This window comes from Marmota flaviventris, chromosome 1 (assembly GCF_047511675.1).
Source record: "Marmota flaviventris isolate mMarFla1 chromosome 1, mMarFla1.hap1, whole genome shotgun sequence".
Lineage (NCBI taxonomy): Eukaryota > Metazoa > Chordata > Mammalia > Rodentia > Sciuridae > Marmota > Marmota flaviventris.
Genome location: NC_092498.1, coordinates 135305017 through 135323464, shown reverse-complemented (window position 1 = coordinate 135323464; position 18448 = coordinate 135305017). Strand labels below are relative to the sequence as shown.

The window sequence follows — 18448 nt, the reverse complement described above, 5'->3', positions numbered from 1 at the left end:
TTCCTCCGTCCTTAATCTCTCCTGCACAAAAGGAGAAAGTTCACCTCTTGAAAAACAGTGATCCTTAAAAAAAAATTTTTTTTTTTGAATTCAGGAAATTCTTGAGGAGTACAATGAGATCAACACCAGGATGAACTTGGTGCTCTTCGATGACGCACTGGAGCACTTGACCCGCGTGCACCGCATCATCCGCATGGACCACGGCCACGCGCTGCTGGTGGGCGTGGGTGGCTCGGGGAAGCAGTTGCTCGCAAGGCTGGCCGCCTTCACGGCTGGCTACGAGGTGAGGCCACCTCCCTTCCAGGAAGGCCGGTCCTGCCAGTCCCTGCAGCCGGGAGGGAGTACCTGCAGATACTGGAACCACCTATAGCAGATCCTAAGTGATTTTTTTTTTTCAGTCCTGGGGATTGAGTCCAGGGGTGCTTTATCTCTGAGCCCCAGCCCCAGCCCTTTTTATTTATTTGTTTATTTATTTGGAGATTGAGTCTTGTTATGTTGTCCAGGTTGGCCTGGAACTTGTGATCCTCCTGCCACAGCCTCTCGATTTGCTGGGGTTACAGGTCTGGGCCCTGCACCTGGCATAGCATAACGTTGTCACAGAGTAGGGAGTTGGGTTGGTTTGTTTTTTGGCATACTTTAACGGAATATCCAAAGCGTTTAACTATTGTATTGTTCTTAGATTGGAGAAGATGTCGGGTCAAGGTCAAAAGCCAAACGCAGGCAATTGCTGCAGATCCCAATGTGCATCTGCTGCAAGGAGGCCGGCCTGGGCAGACCTCGGTGGGCTGCTGTTAGGGGCCAGCCATTTGCCAGGCAACCACAGCCGCACAGCAACACATGCAGTTTTACATCAATATTAGAAGCTCTCTCTTTAAAAACAGCTTTATTGTAGTACAACTCAGGGCCGTGTTATCCACGCGCTCTGTGTGCAGGTCAGTGCTTCTTGTCGTTCAGACGTGAGCAGCCATCACTGTGGACTCCTTTAGAGCATTCCCACCACTTCTAAGAAAGCCCCGTGCCCGCAGCTGCCATCACCCCACCCTCCCCCCAGTCTCTGTGGACTGTCACATGCGTAGCATAGCACAGTACGTGGCAGCCGTGGCAGCAGCAGGGCTTACCAAGTGTGGCCTGCATCTGGGTGACATTCTTGTTTTGGCCAAATCCTGGTCCCTGTGTGGACACACTGCGTTTGTCCATGTGTCCCCTCACCCGTGGACCTCTGGGCTGCTCTGCCTCTTGGCCGCTGTGGATAAGGCTATAAATGTCCATGTAGGAATCTCTGGGTGGACCTATGTTTCCCTTGCTCTCAGGGCTTCTTAAGGAGGATGGGGTGGCACTGCTGGGTCACGTGGTGGATCTGGGGCTCACCCTTGCAGGAGCCACCACACTGTTCTGCGGTGGCTGGGCTGATTTGCATGCCCACCAGCAGGGTCCCAGGGCTCCTGCTTCTCCCCACCATTCAGAATCTTCCAGACTCCCACAGGGAGTTCTTCCTCTGAGGCCACCTGGGAAGGACCGCAGAAGGGATATTGAGGGACTGGACTCAGGAGAGGACGAGGGTGTGTAGAGTGGGCTGGGGCCCTGGAGGCCAAGGCGGATGGCCATGGGTTCCAGTGGGTGGGCACCCCAGCGAGCAGGGAGCTGGCAGGTGGAGGGCAGGCGCTGGACAGAACTGCGGAGTAAGTGTCGGTCAGCTGGAAGTCACGCTTGCTACTTGAGTTTGTGTGACTGGTGTGTGAGTGTGCGTGCGCCAGTATGGAAGTGTGCCTGTGTGTGGCACGTGTCTGGGACAGTGTGGGTGGGTGTGAAAGTGCGTGTGTGAACCTGTGTGTGTGAGAGGGTGTGCATGGAATGGTGGAGTGTGTGTGAGCACAGGTGTGGAGTGACTGTGACTGTGGGTGTGTGTGGCCGGGGGTGGGCGAGGAGGCCTGAGGTAGGGACAGAGCCCTCCTGAGGCCGGGAACCCCACCAGGTTCCAAGTAGCTGCCACTGCTCACATACAAGTCTTGCTTCTGCCTGGGCCTTAGTGCCGGCCGCCTCAGGTGTGCAGAGGACCTTCTGGTTGCAGAGTTCAGACAGCGTCCACACTTGCTGCTTGGGCCGCCCGGCTGTGCTCCTTTCCTGCCCTTCCTTGCTGGCCTCCCTGCCCGCCCTTCCCACCTGCCCGTGTCTGGCTGTCCACTGCTCTGTGACTCTGGGGACCTTTCTGTGCCTTTCTCCTTTCCATGCTGCCTCCTGGACGTAGGCATGTTCTCTGCATGGTGGTGCCTTCGCATGCTCGTGTGTGTACACAGAACACTTATGGTGCTTTGACAAAGGCAGGGTGCTGTGGCCAGACGTGGTGGCGTGTGCCTGTGATTCAGCAGGAGAGGCAGAAGGATTGCAAGTTCTGGGCCACCTGGGCATCTTAGCCAGACCCTGTCTCAAAAAACGGATAGGGATGTGGCACAGTGGTTAAGCACCTCTGGGTTCAATCCCTGAACCTCCCCCCAGAAAAAAAGCAGGGTACTTTGGCTTTCTGCCTCCTGCGCTTCTGGCTCTGGGTCATTTTGTGAGACTGGCCAAGTCACCTGGCCTCGTTGCCCTCGTCCCCCTTAGCCAACAGCCCAGCAGTGACATCGTGCAAACTCAGAGGCTCTCCCTGTGTGCTGGCCTCCTTTAGGAGGCTGGGGAGGGAGGCCACCAGCCCCGGTGACTTTGCCCTGTGTCCCCAGGTGTTTGAGATCCTGCTGAGCCGAGGCTACTCCGAGAACAGCTTCCGGGAGGATCTGAAGAGCCTTTACATGAAGCTGGGGCTGGAGAACAAGACGGTGATCTTCCTGTTCACAGACGCGCACGTGGCTGAGGAGGGCTTCCTGGAGCTCATCAACAACATGCTTACTTCAGGTACCCCTCGGCCGGTGGCCTCAGGGGCACATCAGGCTGATCCTCACCATAGCCCCTGGGGGTGGGTCTGGCTGCCCAGTGGCCCTGCCCTGACCAGCTGGTGGGCGTCTGCTGCGCTTGGGGGCCGTTGGAAGTACTTTCTTACCCAGCACTGCTGGGTCCCCAGGAGGGAGACACCTGGCTGCCTCCATTAAGGGGAAACAGAGGCACAGAGATGCCACCAGAGGTGGAGCAGTGACCCCTCAAAAGTCATCCCGACTCCAGACCCCAGACCCCAGAACCTGTGAACGGGCCTTGTCAGGAAAAGCCGTCTTTGCAGATGTGATTAGTGAAGAGCCTTGAGATGATACGCTGGATTTGGGGTGGGCCCTGAATTCAGTGACAGCTATTTTTACAAGAGAAAGGAGAGCGATCACTGGGATATAGAGGAAAAGGCCTTGTTAGGATGGAGACAGCCGCATGCCAAGGGATGCCAGAATCTGGCCAGGGAGGGTCCCCAAAACCTTCCGTGGGAGCACAGCCCTGCTGACACCTTGATCTCTGCTCTCAGGCCTCCAGAAATGTGAGAGTAAATTTCTTCATCGTTTTAAGTGTGCAATTTGTGGTAATCAGTTGTAGGAGCTGGTCACCAGGAAACTGCTGACAACTCACCCAAAGGTGCCCCGCTAAGAAGGGGCTGAGGAGGGGCTTGGGCTTCAGCCTCATGGCCACGGTGGAGACTGCTACCCTGAGTCACGATCCTGGCCACCTCTTAGCCTGCTGAGGTTCACGCAGATGTGTGACCAAATGGCTCCCAGGGAGGATCTGCCTTTACTGTGGGTCATGTTGGCACTTGACTCTAGGCATCATTGTCCTGCGGTGTTAGGAGGTCTTCTCCACCCGCCCATAAAACATGTCACACACAGCACGAGGCTGAAGGAAGGCTTTAGGGACATGGCAGCGTGCTGGCCAGGTTCCCTGGGGGGTGTCCCTCTGTGCTCGCCTTGCCCCCTCTCCTCCCACCTCCTGTTTTGGTGGGTTTCCAAGTGAAACCTGAGACCGGCCCCTCCGCTCCTCAAGAAGCTTCAGTAGGCCTGCTCTTATCCAGAGGCCAGTTTTGGGTAGGTTTTTCTTTGGATGTAAACTTAACATACAATGAAATGTGCCCATTTTGAATGTGTGCTTGCTGAGCTTTGGTAGTTGAGTTTTAAGTCATGGGGGTCAGCTCTACAGGGACAGGGACCATCCTCCACTTGGATTTACCCCGCAGGATTAGACACTGGGCAGTCATGCCTCTGGCCCCCTTGAAGCTTGGGGTCCAGTGTGGGGGGGTGGGGCTGGTTAACATCAGCAACAGAAGCACACAGAGATGGCGCCACCACTAATGTTGCAATAGGTACCATGAGGAGGGGTCCAGCCCCTTCCCCTGGTGGCTCCAGTGTGCAGTGTGCAGAGACGTGGGACCTGAGCTTGGTGTGTCTGTTTCCCGTGCTGCTCTAGCAACTTAGCCCCAGTTCCCGCTGTGGCTTCAAACAATGCAGATTCTCCCGCCGTAGGGCTGGATTCAGAGCTGGGGATGGGTCTTGTGGGGCCACAGCAAGGACGGGGTCTTTCTAGGGGTTCCTGAGAATCCGTCTCCTTCTCTTCTGGATTCTGGAGGCTGCCGCTGGCCTCAGTCCCTGATCACACCAGCCTAGGCTCCACTGTGTCACCTCAATTCTAACTGCTGGTCTCTCTCACAAGGACCCTGTGACGGACGTGTCAGACCACCCGGCTGATCCAGAGACCTGCCCCCTCCCAAGACCCTTACCCAGACACCTCTTTGAGGCTGCATTGCAGGAAGTGCGGAAACCTCACCACTGGTCCCAGAGATTAGGATGGGCATCACCAGGGGACGTCATCCACGCTCCTGCCACGGGAGTAGTGACCAGCTATGGGCTGGCAAAGTCCTTTCAGGCAGAGGGGTCTGTGTGCCACAGTCAGATGGGAAAGGGCCACCGTGGCAGGAGCACAGTGATGTCCCCCAGTGTGGGGCCTAATGGGCTGGTGCCCTGATGTGGTCTAGATCTGTGATCTGCAGGAGTCCCTCTAGCTGCCCTTAGGGACTAGGTCGGAGGGGATGAGGGAGGCGGGGGCTTTAAAGGTGAGTGGCCTTGGCCCTGTGTTAACATCACCTGCTTATTAACAGTGTGTCGTGTCATTTGAAATGTGCCAATGGTGATGTCCCGCCCTCAGGGCTCCCAGCACAGCCCTGTTGGCATTTGGGAAGCTCTGCTGTGGGACCACCCTGGGGTGTTTAGTGGCACCCCTGGCCCCTGCCTATTAGCGGCAGGTGGCTCTCCTCTTCCGAAGTCATAGCGATGGAAAGGGTCTCCAGATGGCCGGATGCCCCAGGTGAGCGTTCCCGCTCTAGAGAACACAAGGCTTCCACACTCAGTGGCCTCCGGAGCTCCCTGCAGTCCTCTGGGGTGAGCGGGAGGTGCCATCGCCCCCATTTCACAGATGGGTAGATGGAGGCTCAGGGGCTTTGCCCACAGGCGAGTGGGCCAGGGGTCTGAGTCCAATGCCCCAGTGCCCCAGTGCCCTAGTGCCCCGCGTCGGGACCCACTGCTCTCTCCGCCATGCTGTTCTTCTGCCGTCTTAGCTGGTGCACAGAGAGGCAGTGACCCTGGGACTTTAAAACCAGCTCCCACGAATCTGTTCTGCAGGGATCGTCCCTGCGCTGTTCACAGATGAGGAAAAGGACACCATTTTCAGCCAGCTTGGACAGGAAGCCCTAAAGCAGGGCATGGGGCCGGCCAAGGAGTCTGTGTGGCAGTACTTCGTGAACAAGAGTGCAAATAATCTGCACATCGTCCTGGGCATGTCCCCTGTGGGGGACACCCTGAGGACCCGCTGCAGGAATTTCCCAGGTACCCGGGGCTATGTGTGCTGCCCATTTGCTCCCAAGCTTCCACCAACAAGTCCACAAGACATGGCCTCCAGTGGAAACGAGGGCCTGTACTGTGGGATGTGCCTGGCTGGCCCCTTGCAGTGGCCACCAGCAGTGGGTGATGTTCTTCTGGCCTGAGGATGTGCTCCCACTCCCAGGAACAATGTGGCAGTGCATGGAGGATGGCTCCTTGTCCCCTCCCATATGGGACAGTCTTACCAGCCTTGTGGAAGGGTTCCTGCGTAGCCACAGGTTCCTAATGAGGGTGGGTGCTGCTCCCCGGGGATATTAGGATCAGGAGACATGTGTAGTTGTCAGAACCGAGGGGGAGGTGGCATGCTGCTGGCACCCAGTGGGTGGCAGCCAGGGATGCTGTAAGCATGCACAGTGCCCAGTCAGTGCCTGTGTCAGGGTTATTTGGCCCCAGGGTCAGCAGTGCCCAGTGTCAGAATAAGACACTCTGCTGTGGATGAGCCCAGCTGGAACGTGCCCAGCTTGTTCAGTGCATTGGTGGCAACTGAAGATGGAGCTGAAGTGTCTCGGGTGCAGAGCGGTGGTCGCCCTCTCTCTCCAAGGTCTGGTGAATAACACTGGGATCGACTGGTTCATGCCCTGGCCTCCCCAAGCCCTGCACGCAGTCGCCAAGTCATTTTTAGGTAAGTCCCAGCTACTGTGGGGACTGTGTCATGGGTCTCACAAAGCCATTCTACATCACCCCTCTGACCTTGACCTTTGGCCCCATGGATTCCTTTGCTGTAAACTCTATGAAGAGTTTATGAAGAACACATGCTTTTTTTATTGTTAGATTGCCCTTGTGTTTCAGTCTCAAGGGATTTCAGGAGACTTACAGAAGAGTTTGGATTGGAAATTGATTAAGTAGCATCGAGCTTGGGAGTTGACGAGCCATGGCCTCTGGCCAGTGTGGCCTACTGCTGCTGTATGGGCGCAGCTTTGTGAGCACATGGACTCACGCATTAATCCACATGTTGTCTATGGCTGTTTTATATATATATATACCTTTAATTAATTAATTAATTTATTTATATGTGGTGCTGAGGATCGAATCCAGGGCCTCACACATGCTAGGCAAGCACGCTCTACTACTGAGCCTCAGCCCAGCCCTCTATGGCTGGTTTGATGCCACAATTGCAAGGGCCAGGAGTTGCAACTGAGACCAGGTGTCCCTGTTTGGCTCTTGATGGAGAAAGTGTGCTGACCTCCAACCCAGAGGTTGCCCAAGGGCGGTGGGGCAAGCTGTGGGTGAGCCTCGACTCCCTCCAGCACCTGTGCCCTGGACAGCAGCAATTATACTCCTTGAATAAGAAGGCATGTCAGTGGAACTTCAGGGGAAAATCTTTTTCTCTAGACCCACCTTGAACAGATTTATGACAAATTCCACTGAGTGACCTCAAAATAGTTTCAACCTTATAAATATGTATCCAATAAATAAATAAATAGTCATTCTATGCAAGCAGAGATCATAGCTTCGGTCATAATGCAGATCTTTTTTTTTTCCTGGGAAGGGGCCAAGAGCATGAGTCTTAAGATATGACTCAGGGGCCAGCAAGCTACTTCCACAGAGGTCCAGATGGAAAATATTTACCTCTGTTGTAACTACTCAAATCTACAGTTATATGGTGGATGCCATTATAGACAATATGCAAATGAATCGCCATGGCTGTGTTCCAATAAAACTTTATTTAAAAAGCGGGGTGTGGGCCAGATTTCCCTTCTGGGCTGTAGATGAGCACCCTGATGTAGTGCACCCTGGTTTTCATAAGTGTGTTAGTCATTCTCAAGTGTTATCACTTGGGCTTGCTTTCAGCATTCAGTGTCTTTAATAATGCTGCCTAGAATTTGCTTAGAATTATTTTCCTTAGAATGTGTTTCCTGGTATCGAGATGACTATGCCCCAAAGTGGATATTTGTCAGGCTGCGTCTTTCCTGCAGGCAGTACCCCTGGTATAACCCAAGGTTGGGTCTGCAGAACCCCGACAGCTGATGTTTTTGTCCACTCTCCTCCCTTTGCTTGAACGAGAGGTGTATTCTGTCTTCAAGAGGGTGCTTCTTGCAGTGATTCTTCTAGCAGGTTGACAGGAAGGCTGCCTTTTGCCCAGTAGGTCCGCGCGCTGGGTATCCAGCAGAGAAGGGCTGAGTAGCTCACCTGGCCGCAAGAGGTTGCTCCCTGGGGAGCATCGAGCAGGACAGGTGTGGCGTGCTCCCCGATGCGTGCTGCCACGGCGCCCAGGGAAGAGGTGTGGCTCTCTGTTTGAGGCATGTTGCTGGAGCCTGGCTCAGTGGTCCAGAAGAGCCACCCACTCATTATAATTGCTCTTTTCTTTCTATTTTTTTAAAATTACATTTTTAAATCATTTTTTTTGGAAAATATATCTAACATAAGCTTTTCCATTTTGCCAACTTTTAAGTGCACTTGTGGCATTTGTAACAGTCATAGGGCTACACAGCCATCACGGGACCCATTTCTAGAACTTGTCACCCTCTTAACTGCTCTAAATGCAGACTCCCTCCCTCCTCCCATCAGCACAACCGCCTGCCTTTGTGGATGATGGAATCCCGCCATGTCCATGTCCGTCCTTTCAGGGTGGCCTTCTTTCTTTTTCTCTGAGGCTCACCCTGTTGTGGTGCTGTCAGCCTGTTGTGGCTATGTGCTGCCTGCCCCAGCATTGCCGTGAGCCTTGGTGGACCTGTAGAGCCCTGCGTTGGGGCTCACGCCTGGGCTGCGGCGGGCCTCTGGGCCGGGTGATTCCAGGCTGGGCTCACTGGGAGCCATCCTCTCACTGAGAGGCAGCGTTGCCTGTCCTCCCTCTCCAGGGGCTAATCCCATGATCCCAGGAGAAAATATAGAAGACCTGGTGGAACACGTGGTCTTGGTCCACGAGTCCGTTGGTGAATTCAGCAAACAATTTCTCCAGAAACTGAGGCGCAGCAACTATGTGACACCTAAGAATTACCTGGATTTTATTAATACGTACTCGAAGTTGCTGGATGAGAAGACTCAGTTTAACATAGGTAAGGCTTGGGGATGGCTGGTCGCCTGATGTCGCAATGCTCAGGTGTAGGGATCCAGGTCTCCTCTTCCTGAGTTCATTTGGGCCCATGCCGTGCCCGTGCAGGAGGGACTGGAACATAGTGACACTATGTGAAAGTGAATGGTTCCCCCTGATGAACCCAAGTTGGATGAACCTCAGGGAGGCCACAGAAGGCAAGCCTGGGCCACAGGGAGCAGGCGTGGGGACAGTGAACGGGTGCCGTCTGTCCTCAGCTCAGTGCAAGCGCCTGGAGGGCGGGCTGGACAAGCTGAAGGAGGCCACCATCCAGCTGGACGAGCTGAACCAGAAGCTGGCTGAGCAGAGGGTCGTGCTGGCTGAGAAGTCAGCTGCCTGCGAGGCCCTGCTGGAGGAGATCTCCACCAACACCGCCGTAGGCAAGTGCGGGGCCACCTGGGGACCGGCCTGTTCCCACTGCTTGCTTGTAGGTGGTCCTCAGCAGACTGCAGCCTGGAGATCACCAGCCCAGGCTGCCTCCTTCACCCTGTGACCTTCCTCTTGTGGGTCTGCACGTGGCTTTAATTAATTTAAAAAAAATTTTTTTTAGCTGTGGATGGACACAGTACCTTTATTTTGTTTATTGTAGTTTGTTTATGTGGTGCTGGGTGCCTCGTGCATGCTAGGCAAGCACTCTGCCACTGAGCCACAACCCCCCTGTGGCTTTAATTTAAAAGAAAAAATTTGACATATAAAATTGTATAGACTTATGGCAACGTGGTGATAATTCAATACATGTGTCAAACGTGAGGCCTAAACTTCTTGAAGGACACCCGTCACCTGAGCTTCCCTAGCCCAGGGTAACCTCATCTTAACTAATTACATTGTTTTCAAATAAGGTCCTTTCCTGGGATTCCCATGGACCTGACTTTTGGGGGAACACTGTTCACCCCACTGTACCTCCTGTGGGCCAGGCCCTTGGAGACTGGGTTCCAGGCCCGGGAAGGTGTGTGCGTCCTGGAGGCAGCAGACAGTAAATGCTCTGGTGATTGGACGAAGGTTCTGACTGTGGTCAGTGTTGGGAGGCCAGCAGTCAGCGTGAGATGACAGAGGGCAGCCCTCCTAGAGGGGATGGCTGGTGGCCTGGCTCTGAGTGAATATGAGACATGAGAGAGAGAGAGAGAGAGAGAGAGAGAGAGAGAGAGATCTCAGGCAGCACGGGGTCCTCAGCCGACCCTGCCCAGGCAGGGGTAGGTGTGTGACCTGCCATGGTACAGAGTGGGTGGACTCGGGTGGGCCAGTGGAGGGAGGCAGAGTTGGAGAAGCCCCTAGGTGTCCAGACCCCGCATGTTGAGGACTCTGTCCTATCGGCAAGGCTGGAGGCTGTCACGCTGGCCAGAGCTCCCTTGAGCCCCATGTGGCCCAGAACTTGAGGCTCAGCTGCTCACGGCCTCGCTGCCCTGCAGCGGAGGAGAAGAAGAAGCTGGCGGAGGAGAAGGCCATCGAGATAGAGGAGCAGAATAAGATCATCGCGGTGGAGAAAGCGGAGGCCGAGACAGCCCTTGCCGAGGTCATGCCCATCCTGGAGGCCGCCAAGCTGGAGCTGCAGAAGCTGGATAAGTCAGACGTGACAGAGATCAGGTAACAGGGGCCCCAGGCGTGCTGCGGCCGCCCCTTTGCTTCTGCTGGTGCCCACAGGTGCCAGCCGCAGTGCTGAGCACTGTACACAGGGACCGTCACTGCCCACATTTACAGACAGAAGGGAGGCCTGGAGGTGAGGTGGCCACCCTGGCCTCCAGCCCAGGAAGCCATGCCTGCCGGCCTTGAACCCAGATCAGCTCACCAGGGAGGCTGGGCTCAGCAGGGCTGCGAGGAGGCAGGGATAGAACGGTGCTCCTCTGTCCTCTACAAAAGCCAGTGTGTGCTCTAAACAGGCCAGGGTGCCAGCACCCTGCAGAAACAGCAGGAGGCCTTGCCTCGGCCCTCATCCATTTCCATAGAGAAGCACTGGGAGGGCTGGGGCTGGGGCTCAGTGGTACAGCGCTTGCCTAATGTGTGTGAGGCCCTGGGTTTGAGTCTCAGCACCGCATATACATAAATGAATAAAATAAAGGTCCATCAACAACTAAAAAATGTTTTTTTATTAAAAAAATTATTTTTAGTTGTAGGCAGACACAATACCTTTATTTTATTTATTTATTTATTTTTATGTGGCACTGAGGATCGAATCCAGGGCTTCACACATGCTAGGCGAGTGCTCTATAACTGAGCCCCAGCCCAAGCCCAACAACTAAAAAAAAAAGCATTGTGGGGAGTGGGTCACTGTCATGGCCCCCAGACATTCTGTAAACCACTCCTGTCACCTGCTATCGGTGTCTCACCTTGTTCCTGCTCCTGTGGCGCTCCTGTGTCCCTGTGCCCTGTGTGTCTCATGCGGATCTCACAGGAGGTTGGGCCCTTCTCCTGTATGGGAACTTGAACAGGAACTCAGTCCCTGCTGCACAGGGGAACCTGAGTGACACCAGAGTTGCTGCTATGTGATCAACAAGTCATCCCTCCAGTGTTCTCCAGAGTGTGGTGCTGACAGGGCTTTAGGGCGGGTGCTATAAATGTCCCTGCTGCGTGGCAGATGGAGGTGCCAGGACAAGGTGGGGCTGCGTGTGGGCCAGGTGATAGGAGGGACAGTCAACTGCATTTTCAAGGAAAACGCCCCACGGCTGGCTACATGGTATGGGCGGCTCCCAGCAGCAGCTTAGAGAGCTGGAAAGGACACTGAAGGGCATCTAGAGAGGAAGGGCAGGGAAGGCAGTGTCCCCCTGATTGAGGGCAGGGGAGGGGGAGTCCCTGGGGTCACGTGGAGAACTTGATGCATCCCTGAGTTAGACAGGCCTCGTGCCTGAGAGAGCTAAAAGTGGCCGATGGCCTAAAGACCTAAAGGGAGTGATGGTTTGAAGTGCTATTGTGGAGGGCTGGGGCTGGGGCTGAGTGGTAGAGCATTTGCCTGGCATGTGTGAGGCACTGGGTTCGATTCTTAGCACCACATATGAAAAAATAAAGGTCAACAACTAATAAGGTATTTGAAAAAAAAAATAGAGCACTTGCCTGGCATGTGCGAGCCCCTGGGTTCTGTCCCTGTCATGGTAAAAATTAAAAAAAAAAAAAAAAGAGCCATTAGAGCAGGGAAATACAGTCCTGCATGGCTCTGCCTTTTACCAGCTTCATGACCTTCAGTTTGTCGTCTAAGGCTCTGTAAAATGTGGACGATGACAGTCATCCCCGATGAGTCAGGGCGGTTGTGAGGATAAAAGGCGCTAGTGTGTGAAGAATCCTCAGACCTGGCTGGGCACTTAAGCAGTGCCAGCACAGCTTTAGCCATTGTCCTGTTCCAATGTCACATCGGCGTGCCACAGCCCAGCCCAGCAGCTCCCCGGGCTACCTGATATTTGAGGCTCTCTTCAGCCCCTGGTTTCAGAGTCCGAGGGTTTGAGAGTGAGGGTGGACAAATGAAAGCACACCATTCATGTTTTTCTGCTTGCATTTTGGAGATCTGCAGGCGCGTATGTGGTGAACACCCTGCTATTTTAAACCGTCCCATCCCGTATCGGGCCAGGCAGTCTGCTCAGCCAGGCCCTGTGGCTGTGGCTTTAGCTGGCCTCCAGTCCCTTGCCTTCACACAAAGCAAACCTGGCTGCTTTGCCATGTGCTGGGCAAGCCCCCCACGGGGTGTGTTTCTGGCGGTGGTGCTGGGTCCAAGGGTGTGGTTCATAATGCCTGGCCCTGGGGGACCTGCTGCTCCCCAGCCCCCCTGAGGCCTGTTTCCCTCACCAGCAGAGGGCGCTGTTGACATTGGATCTCTGCTGCTGCTTTTGTAGGTGGAGAGTGGCATCTGTGTAGTTCTAACTAGCGTGAGGTGGCCTTTTTTTTTTCATTGTGGAAAATGCTGTCTCGTGTTCTGTTTATCTGTGAAGTTGTTGTTATTACTGTTGCTTTTGTCTTCTTAATCATTTCCAGGGGATTTTCTTTCTCTTTTTTGCAAAGCTGGAGATGGAGTCCAGGGCCTTGAAAGCTAGGCACCTGCTCTGCCCCTGGGCTAGCCCTCAGCCCCCAAATGGCATTTTGTATGACAGGGATTCACTATCCACTCATACAATGAGTGCAGATATCTTCTTGTTTGTCTTGGCTGTTTGATTTTATTAACAAGGTTTGTGTGTGTGTTTGTTTTTGCTGTTTATGTGGCAGTATTCTATATTGTTCCTTTTAATATCCTGTCAGTTAAAATGCCTTGCTCTTGTCAGATGGTGACACAAAGCACAGTTTCTTTCTGTACCTTTATGGTTCAGTTTTTTTTTTCATTTAAAATTTTTTTGATCTATTTGGGTTTTTTGTTTGTTTGTTTGCCGGGGTCCTGTGTGAGTTTGAATCCAGCCCTCCATCCCCCATGACTGCAGTCTGGCCTTCGTTAGGTCTTTGGGATGGCAAGCCTGATGGGCCAGCACTTACATCTTGACAATTTCATAACCTTAATTCCTTGGAGGGCACTTCCTGTCCATAATGCTCAATCCCCTTTGTAGAAATAATTAAACGTTAAGCCAGGAAGACGAGGAGCAATGGAGATTGGAAGCGGATGTTTCTCTGCTGTTGGAGTATAAAGGTGCCCTTTGTCGCTGGCTTATGATTGTGCTTTTCTTCCTTCCATTTATTCCGTAGTCATTGGATCCAATTCCTGCCACCCTGAACAGGCCCTGGGGCTGGTGGCATTGGGCCAGGCAGTCCCGCCCGGCCACAGGAGCCTGCAGTCTGTGCTCCTGGCTCCAGGGGGCGCTCTCCAAGGTGGTGAGAGCTTGGCTCAGGGAAAAGCAGGTGGCTGGCGAGCCTGGGGTAATGTAGGGGGATATGGGGAGTGGGGCTTGCGATGGTTCTTTCTTCAGGAGGGCAGCGATAGTCTTATCTCCCCCACCCCCGAGTTTGTTTTGGAGGAAGAAGGGAATCCTACTCTGATCTGCAGCCTCAGCCTTTCAGACATCTCAGCCACCTGGCACCTCACCGACTCAGAGTCTGGAGCTGGAAGGGCCTGGTTCCACGTCCCCACTGTGTTGGCTGGAACGCTGAGGCCTCTGGCTGGGCCCTGACTCGCCCACGGGCTCAGGACCTGGCCACTTGGACCACAGCTCTTTCCATCTTATGTCTGGAAACATCTTGCTGGTCCTTGCCTCCCTGGTTACTGGGAGCAGTGGCCCAGGGTTGGCTCTCACCAGGCCTGGAGGAGACCTCTCAAAGCCAGCTGGCAGTGTCCCCTGCTTTTGTAAGCAGCAAACGCTAGCACAATCAACCCCTTCTCTGGTGACTCAGGGTCATCACTGTAATCACAGGCTGAGAGCTGGACTTTTGTTTGCCCCTCCCCTGCCCCACACTTGCCCTGGCTTGTCCTTGAGCCCATGCCCCTCTGTCCCGGCCTATCTGCAAGGTCTGGGAGGGGGCTTTGCCAGGATGGGGTCTCCAGCCTGCTCTCTGGTCAGCTTGGCCCCCCTCCAGCTCTCCCTCTTTCCCCACCTCCTTGGGGTTGCCTCCTAGAGCACCACACTGGAGTCTGGGCACCTGCCAGGCCACACCTTGTTTCCAGGCCCTCCTGAGGCCCATGCCCCTCCGGCTCCTCCCTCTCCCCTCCTGGGCTCCTGCTCCTCCCTTCCCCCTCCTAGGCTCCCTCATCCCTCTCCCCTCCTGGGCTCCCTCATCCCTCTGCCCTCCTGGGCTCCTGCTCCTCCCTCTCCCCTCCTGGGCTCCTGCTCCTCCCTCTCCCCTCCTGGGCTCCTGCGTCCCACTCCTCTCGCTGTCTCCTCACAGCTTTGTCTGGAGATCAGCACCTTCTGCAGCTGCCTGGTGGCCCCGGCACCAGCAAGTCACCTTGTGGCCTGCTGGGCCCTGCTGGAGCTTTGCACCAATGCTGTTCTGTCTCTTGTTTCTTTGGGCTCTGGTTCTCTGGGGGACTCAGGGCGCCTGGTGCTGGAGAAGCAGGTAAGTCTATTGAGGCCATAGACGTCAATGAGGGCCAAATCCTGGAGGAGCCAGAGCGTGGGCCCAGCTCCAGCCCAGCTGTGTGAACACGGGGTGGTCCAGTGCCCACAGCCTGTTTCTTACCTAGTAAACAGGAAGATGATGGTGTTGATGGTGATAAAGACAGTAGTGATGCAGCCACCACTTAATCTAAGTAGTCATGGGGGGTGTAATTAAAAGGCAAGTTCCCAGACTCTGCTCTAACCTATGGACCTGGCTGCACAGGGTGGCCTGGGTTGGTATTTTAACGCCTGTCCCCACCCCCATGATTCTGAGGCTCAGTTGGGTTCCAGGAGCCTTATCCAACCTGACAGGGGGCCTGTCCCTGCCCTTAGAGCTCCTACCCAGGACCCCATGTGTGTGTGGGGGGGACCTGGTGTCCTTGGCTTCTCAGACTCATTCCTGGAGTGAGCACCGGCCAGATCCAGCCACACCCCCATGAGACCCACACACGCTCCCATCCCTGCCAGGTCCTTTGCCAAGCCCCCGAGGCAGGTGCAGACGGTGTGCGAGTGCATCCTCATCATAAAGGGCTACAAGGAGCTCAACTGGAAGACCGCCAAAGGCATGATGTCCGACCCCAACTTCCTGCGGTCTCTGATGGAGCTCGACTTCGACTCCATTTCCCAGAGCCAGGTTAAAAGCATCAAGGGTGAGTGTGGGGATGTGCGGCCAGCTAGGGCTGCCCCCACCCTATAGAGGACGGGCAGCAGGGCAGGGGGCTTACCAGGGGCAGGCCTTCCCTGAGATCAGAGGGTCACCACTGTCCTGCAGGTGGACAGCCTACTGACTGTCCCCAGAGGAGAATGGCAGGGAGAGAGGAAGCGGATGGCCCCTGCCTGGCTGGCTGGGCAGCAGGAAACAATCTTGCTGGGACTGGCCTGTCCTCTGTGTGTCCCATCAGTGCACACGGTCTAACCTTGACTCCCCCCAGTAAAGTCTCCATGGACCCCTCAGAATAGGCAGTGGGCAGGGGACAATGTCTCCCAGAGCCAGCACTGTGCCTTGGTTCACAGACACCGAGTTCCCTTGGGCTGACTCCTGCCCCTGCCGGGCGCTCGGCTCTCGCGCTCGGTTAGGCGGAAGGACAGCTGTGTAAAAAGCAGTGCAGGTTCATACTGTCACGGTCCCCTCAGACCCAACGCCAAGGGCTCCTTTCACCCCATTAGAAGCAAAAGCAACCAGACACAGACAAGAGCAGTGAGTGTCCAATCCCAAGTGTACCCTCTGCCTGATCCCGAGTGAGTGGCTTCCATTCGGGGAGAGGACCTGGGATGAGGTGCAGGTGGAGGCCAGAGTGGCCCCCAAGTCCCAGTCAGCTGCCTGTGCCTGGTCACCGTGTGCTCAGTCATGAGACCCCTTGACACGCTGGTTCCCAGGCTCCTGAGTGTCACCCGGAGGCCCCTGGGTCCAGGGACATCCCAACAGCAGTGGCTGTGCCCCCACACACATCTTAAATGCCATGTGTGTGAGACTCATTTTTGCCGCTCCCATGGAGCTGCCTGGGTTCAGCTCCAGTGTCACCAAGGAATAAGGAGCCAGTTTCCCTTCCTTTGTCAATAGGCTCATTTCCGGTTTTGTTTTCCCCAACGCTAAGCCTGTGGGGTTGGGGTCTTTGACTTTAGGCCTCTTGAAGACCCTCAATACCACGATTGAGGAAATGGAGGCCGTGAGCAAAGCTGGTCTGGGGATGCTCAAGTTCGTGGAGGCCGTCATGGGCTACTGTGATGTCTTCAGGGAGATCAAGCCCAAGAGAGAAAAGGTAACCGCCCCTCCGCCTCGAGACCAGTCACCACCGTCTACAACGTCTTAGAGTCAGGATTGACGTGGCCGCAGCTTTGCTGGGAGAGTTCTGGCAGATTCAGAAACCTGTGAACATTTCCCCCAGTACATGGTGGCCCTGAAATCCAGCTTGCTTAGACGTCGAAGGAGTGGACACGGCCGGCTGTGGAAGGTCTTCCAATTTCCTGCCAAAAGTGTGGGAGGAATGTGTCCGTGTCACTGTTCAGGGCGGAGCAGAGCTCCTCAGCCTGGGCTCTGGGCTTTGGGGGAGGGCCAGCTCGCTCTTTAGGGGCCACCTTGTGCTTCATAGATGTGTAGTGGTGTCCCTGGCCTTGCCCTCAGGCTATGACATCCAGAAATGTCTCTGGATGTTGCCGTGTTTTGGGGGATAATATCAGCCCAGTTGAGAACAACTGGGGTGAAATAACATGTAGAACCCTAGAAACAACGAGATCAGGCCGAGCTCTTTATTTTGAGTCCTGGTTTGACAGTGCTTTCTAACGCAGAATTTTTTTTTACTCAGAAAACTTAGGACCACTAGTAAGCCCAGTCTGGTTCCCAGTGTATTCTTTTGAGTTTTTGACTCAGAACCACAGTGTCCTCTCACTATGACCTCAGTACCCATGAAGATCCAGCCATCTGCTGTCCTGGGTACAGGATGTCATTTTGCCAAGGGATGTAGAACTTTTGCAGATGGCATTTGAGGGGGTAACTCAGAAAAGAAGCCTCGCGTCTGAATGTGGCATAGAGTCATAGGTTGGAACTACTAAGGAGTGCAGTGTGGACACCGCCCAGGTCCGCAACCCTCTGACCACTGCCCCCCATGGTCCCTTGAGATGACCTGCAGTTTGTCTTCACTTAGGTGGCCCGGCTGGAGCGGAATTTCTACCTCACTAAACGGGAACTGGAAAAGATCCAGAATGAGTTGGCTGCGATCCAGAGAGAACTGGAAGCGCTGGGGGCCAAGTACGAGGCCGCCATCCTCGAGAAGCAGAAGCTCCAGGAGGAAGCCGAGATCATGGAGAGGCGGCTGATTGCCGCGGACAAACTCATCTCGGGTCTAGGATCAGAAAACGTCAGGTCAGCCTGCGCATCTGTCCCACCCGACGAGCAGGGCCCCACGGGACTTGGTGGGCACCATCCCCTTCCCTGTGGATTCTCCCTTTCACCTTGTGTTTCCATTGCAAAAACCACGTGATGAGTTGTTTTGTGGTTGTCATGGTTGAGGTGGCCGAGGGCCGTTTTGTAGATGGGCTTTTTATGGAGTCACCCACTAAGGGTTGAAGGAGCCAGTGCAGGTCAGAGACCTGGAGAAAACTATTGCATCCAGCAGTTGTCCGAGGTTTAGGGTATGTGGACTTCTTGGTGACCTTTAACCCCTGGGTGCCTCTAAAGGACATGAGAAGAGGGGCCCACCTCTGTCACTGCAGAGGTAATTTTTAAGGGTACAGCTGTTGTCGGTCCTAGGCTCAATCTGAAGTGGGTGGGGCTGTTTGATATTTGTGGGTGAGACTGGCCATGCTTTTCCATGAGACAGGATGATTGTTTCTAATCTGGCATCCATAAGTGTGATGTATAAAGCACTGGAAACTATTTTCTGCTTCTGGGAAACAATTTCCAGTATCCCTAAAACCTGTAAGACTCTGGGTACTGACTGTAAGAGGCCAAGTGGAGCGTTCGCTCTCTTGGGTCCTGGGTAGAACTCTCTTGCCAGGTAGGACCTGAGCTCTTGACTGTGCTGGCCTTAGTACTGTCTTGAATTAAGGGGTTTGAAGCAGTGGGATTACCACCTGGTAAACAGGTTGAGATTATA

At 54.6% G+C, this 18448-nt stretch overlaps 1 protein-coding gene and 1 long non-coding RNA gene across 2 annotated transcripts in view; one reads left to right on the top strand and one right to left on the bottom strand.

Moving 5' to 3' along the window:
* The window catches only part of Dnah10 (dynein axonemal heavy chain 10), a 114523-nt gene that overhangs the window by 80912 nt on the left and 15163 nt on the right, over nucleotides 1–18448 (top strand). Inside the window, exons 51-60 of the mRNA XM_034636786.2 lie at nucleotides 95–283; nucleotides 2715–2886; nucleotides 5574–5777; nucleotides 6373–6453; nucleotides 8630–8827; nucleotides 9081–9242; nucleotides 10269–10443; nucleotides 15324–15505; nucleotides 16479–16615; nucleotides 17498–17715. Of these exons, the coding sequence (XP_034492677.2) occupies nucleotides 95–283; nucleotides 2715–2886; nucleotides 5574–5777; nucleotides 6373–6453; nucleotides 8630–8827; nucleotides 9081–9242; nucleotides 10269–10443; nucleotides 15324–15505; nucleotides 16479–16615; nucleotides 17498–17715 (1718 nt within the window). The remainder of the gene's footprint in view (nucleotides 1–94; nucleotides 284–2714; nucleotides 2887–5573; nucleotides 5778–6372; nucleotides 6454–8629; nucleotides 8828–9080; nucleotides 9243–10268; nucleotides 10444–15323; nucleotides 15506–16478; nucleotides 16616–17497; nucleotides 17716–18448) is intronic.
* On the bottom strand, nucleotides 7477–9170 carry LOC117794866 (uncharacterized). Its single transcript, XR_004618739.2, has 2 exons — nucleotides 8791–9170; nucleotides 7477–8139 (listed from the first exon to the last, which is right to left on the bottom strand). It is a non-coding gene; the product is annotated as an uncharacterized lncRNA (long non-coding RNA).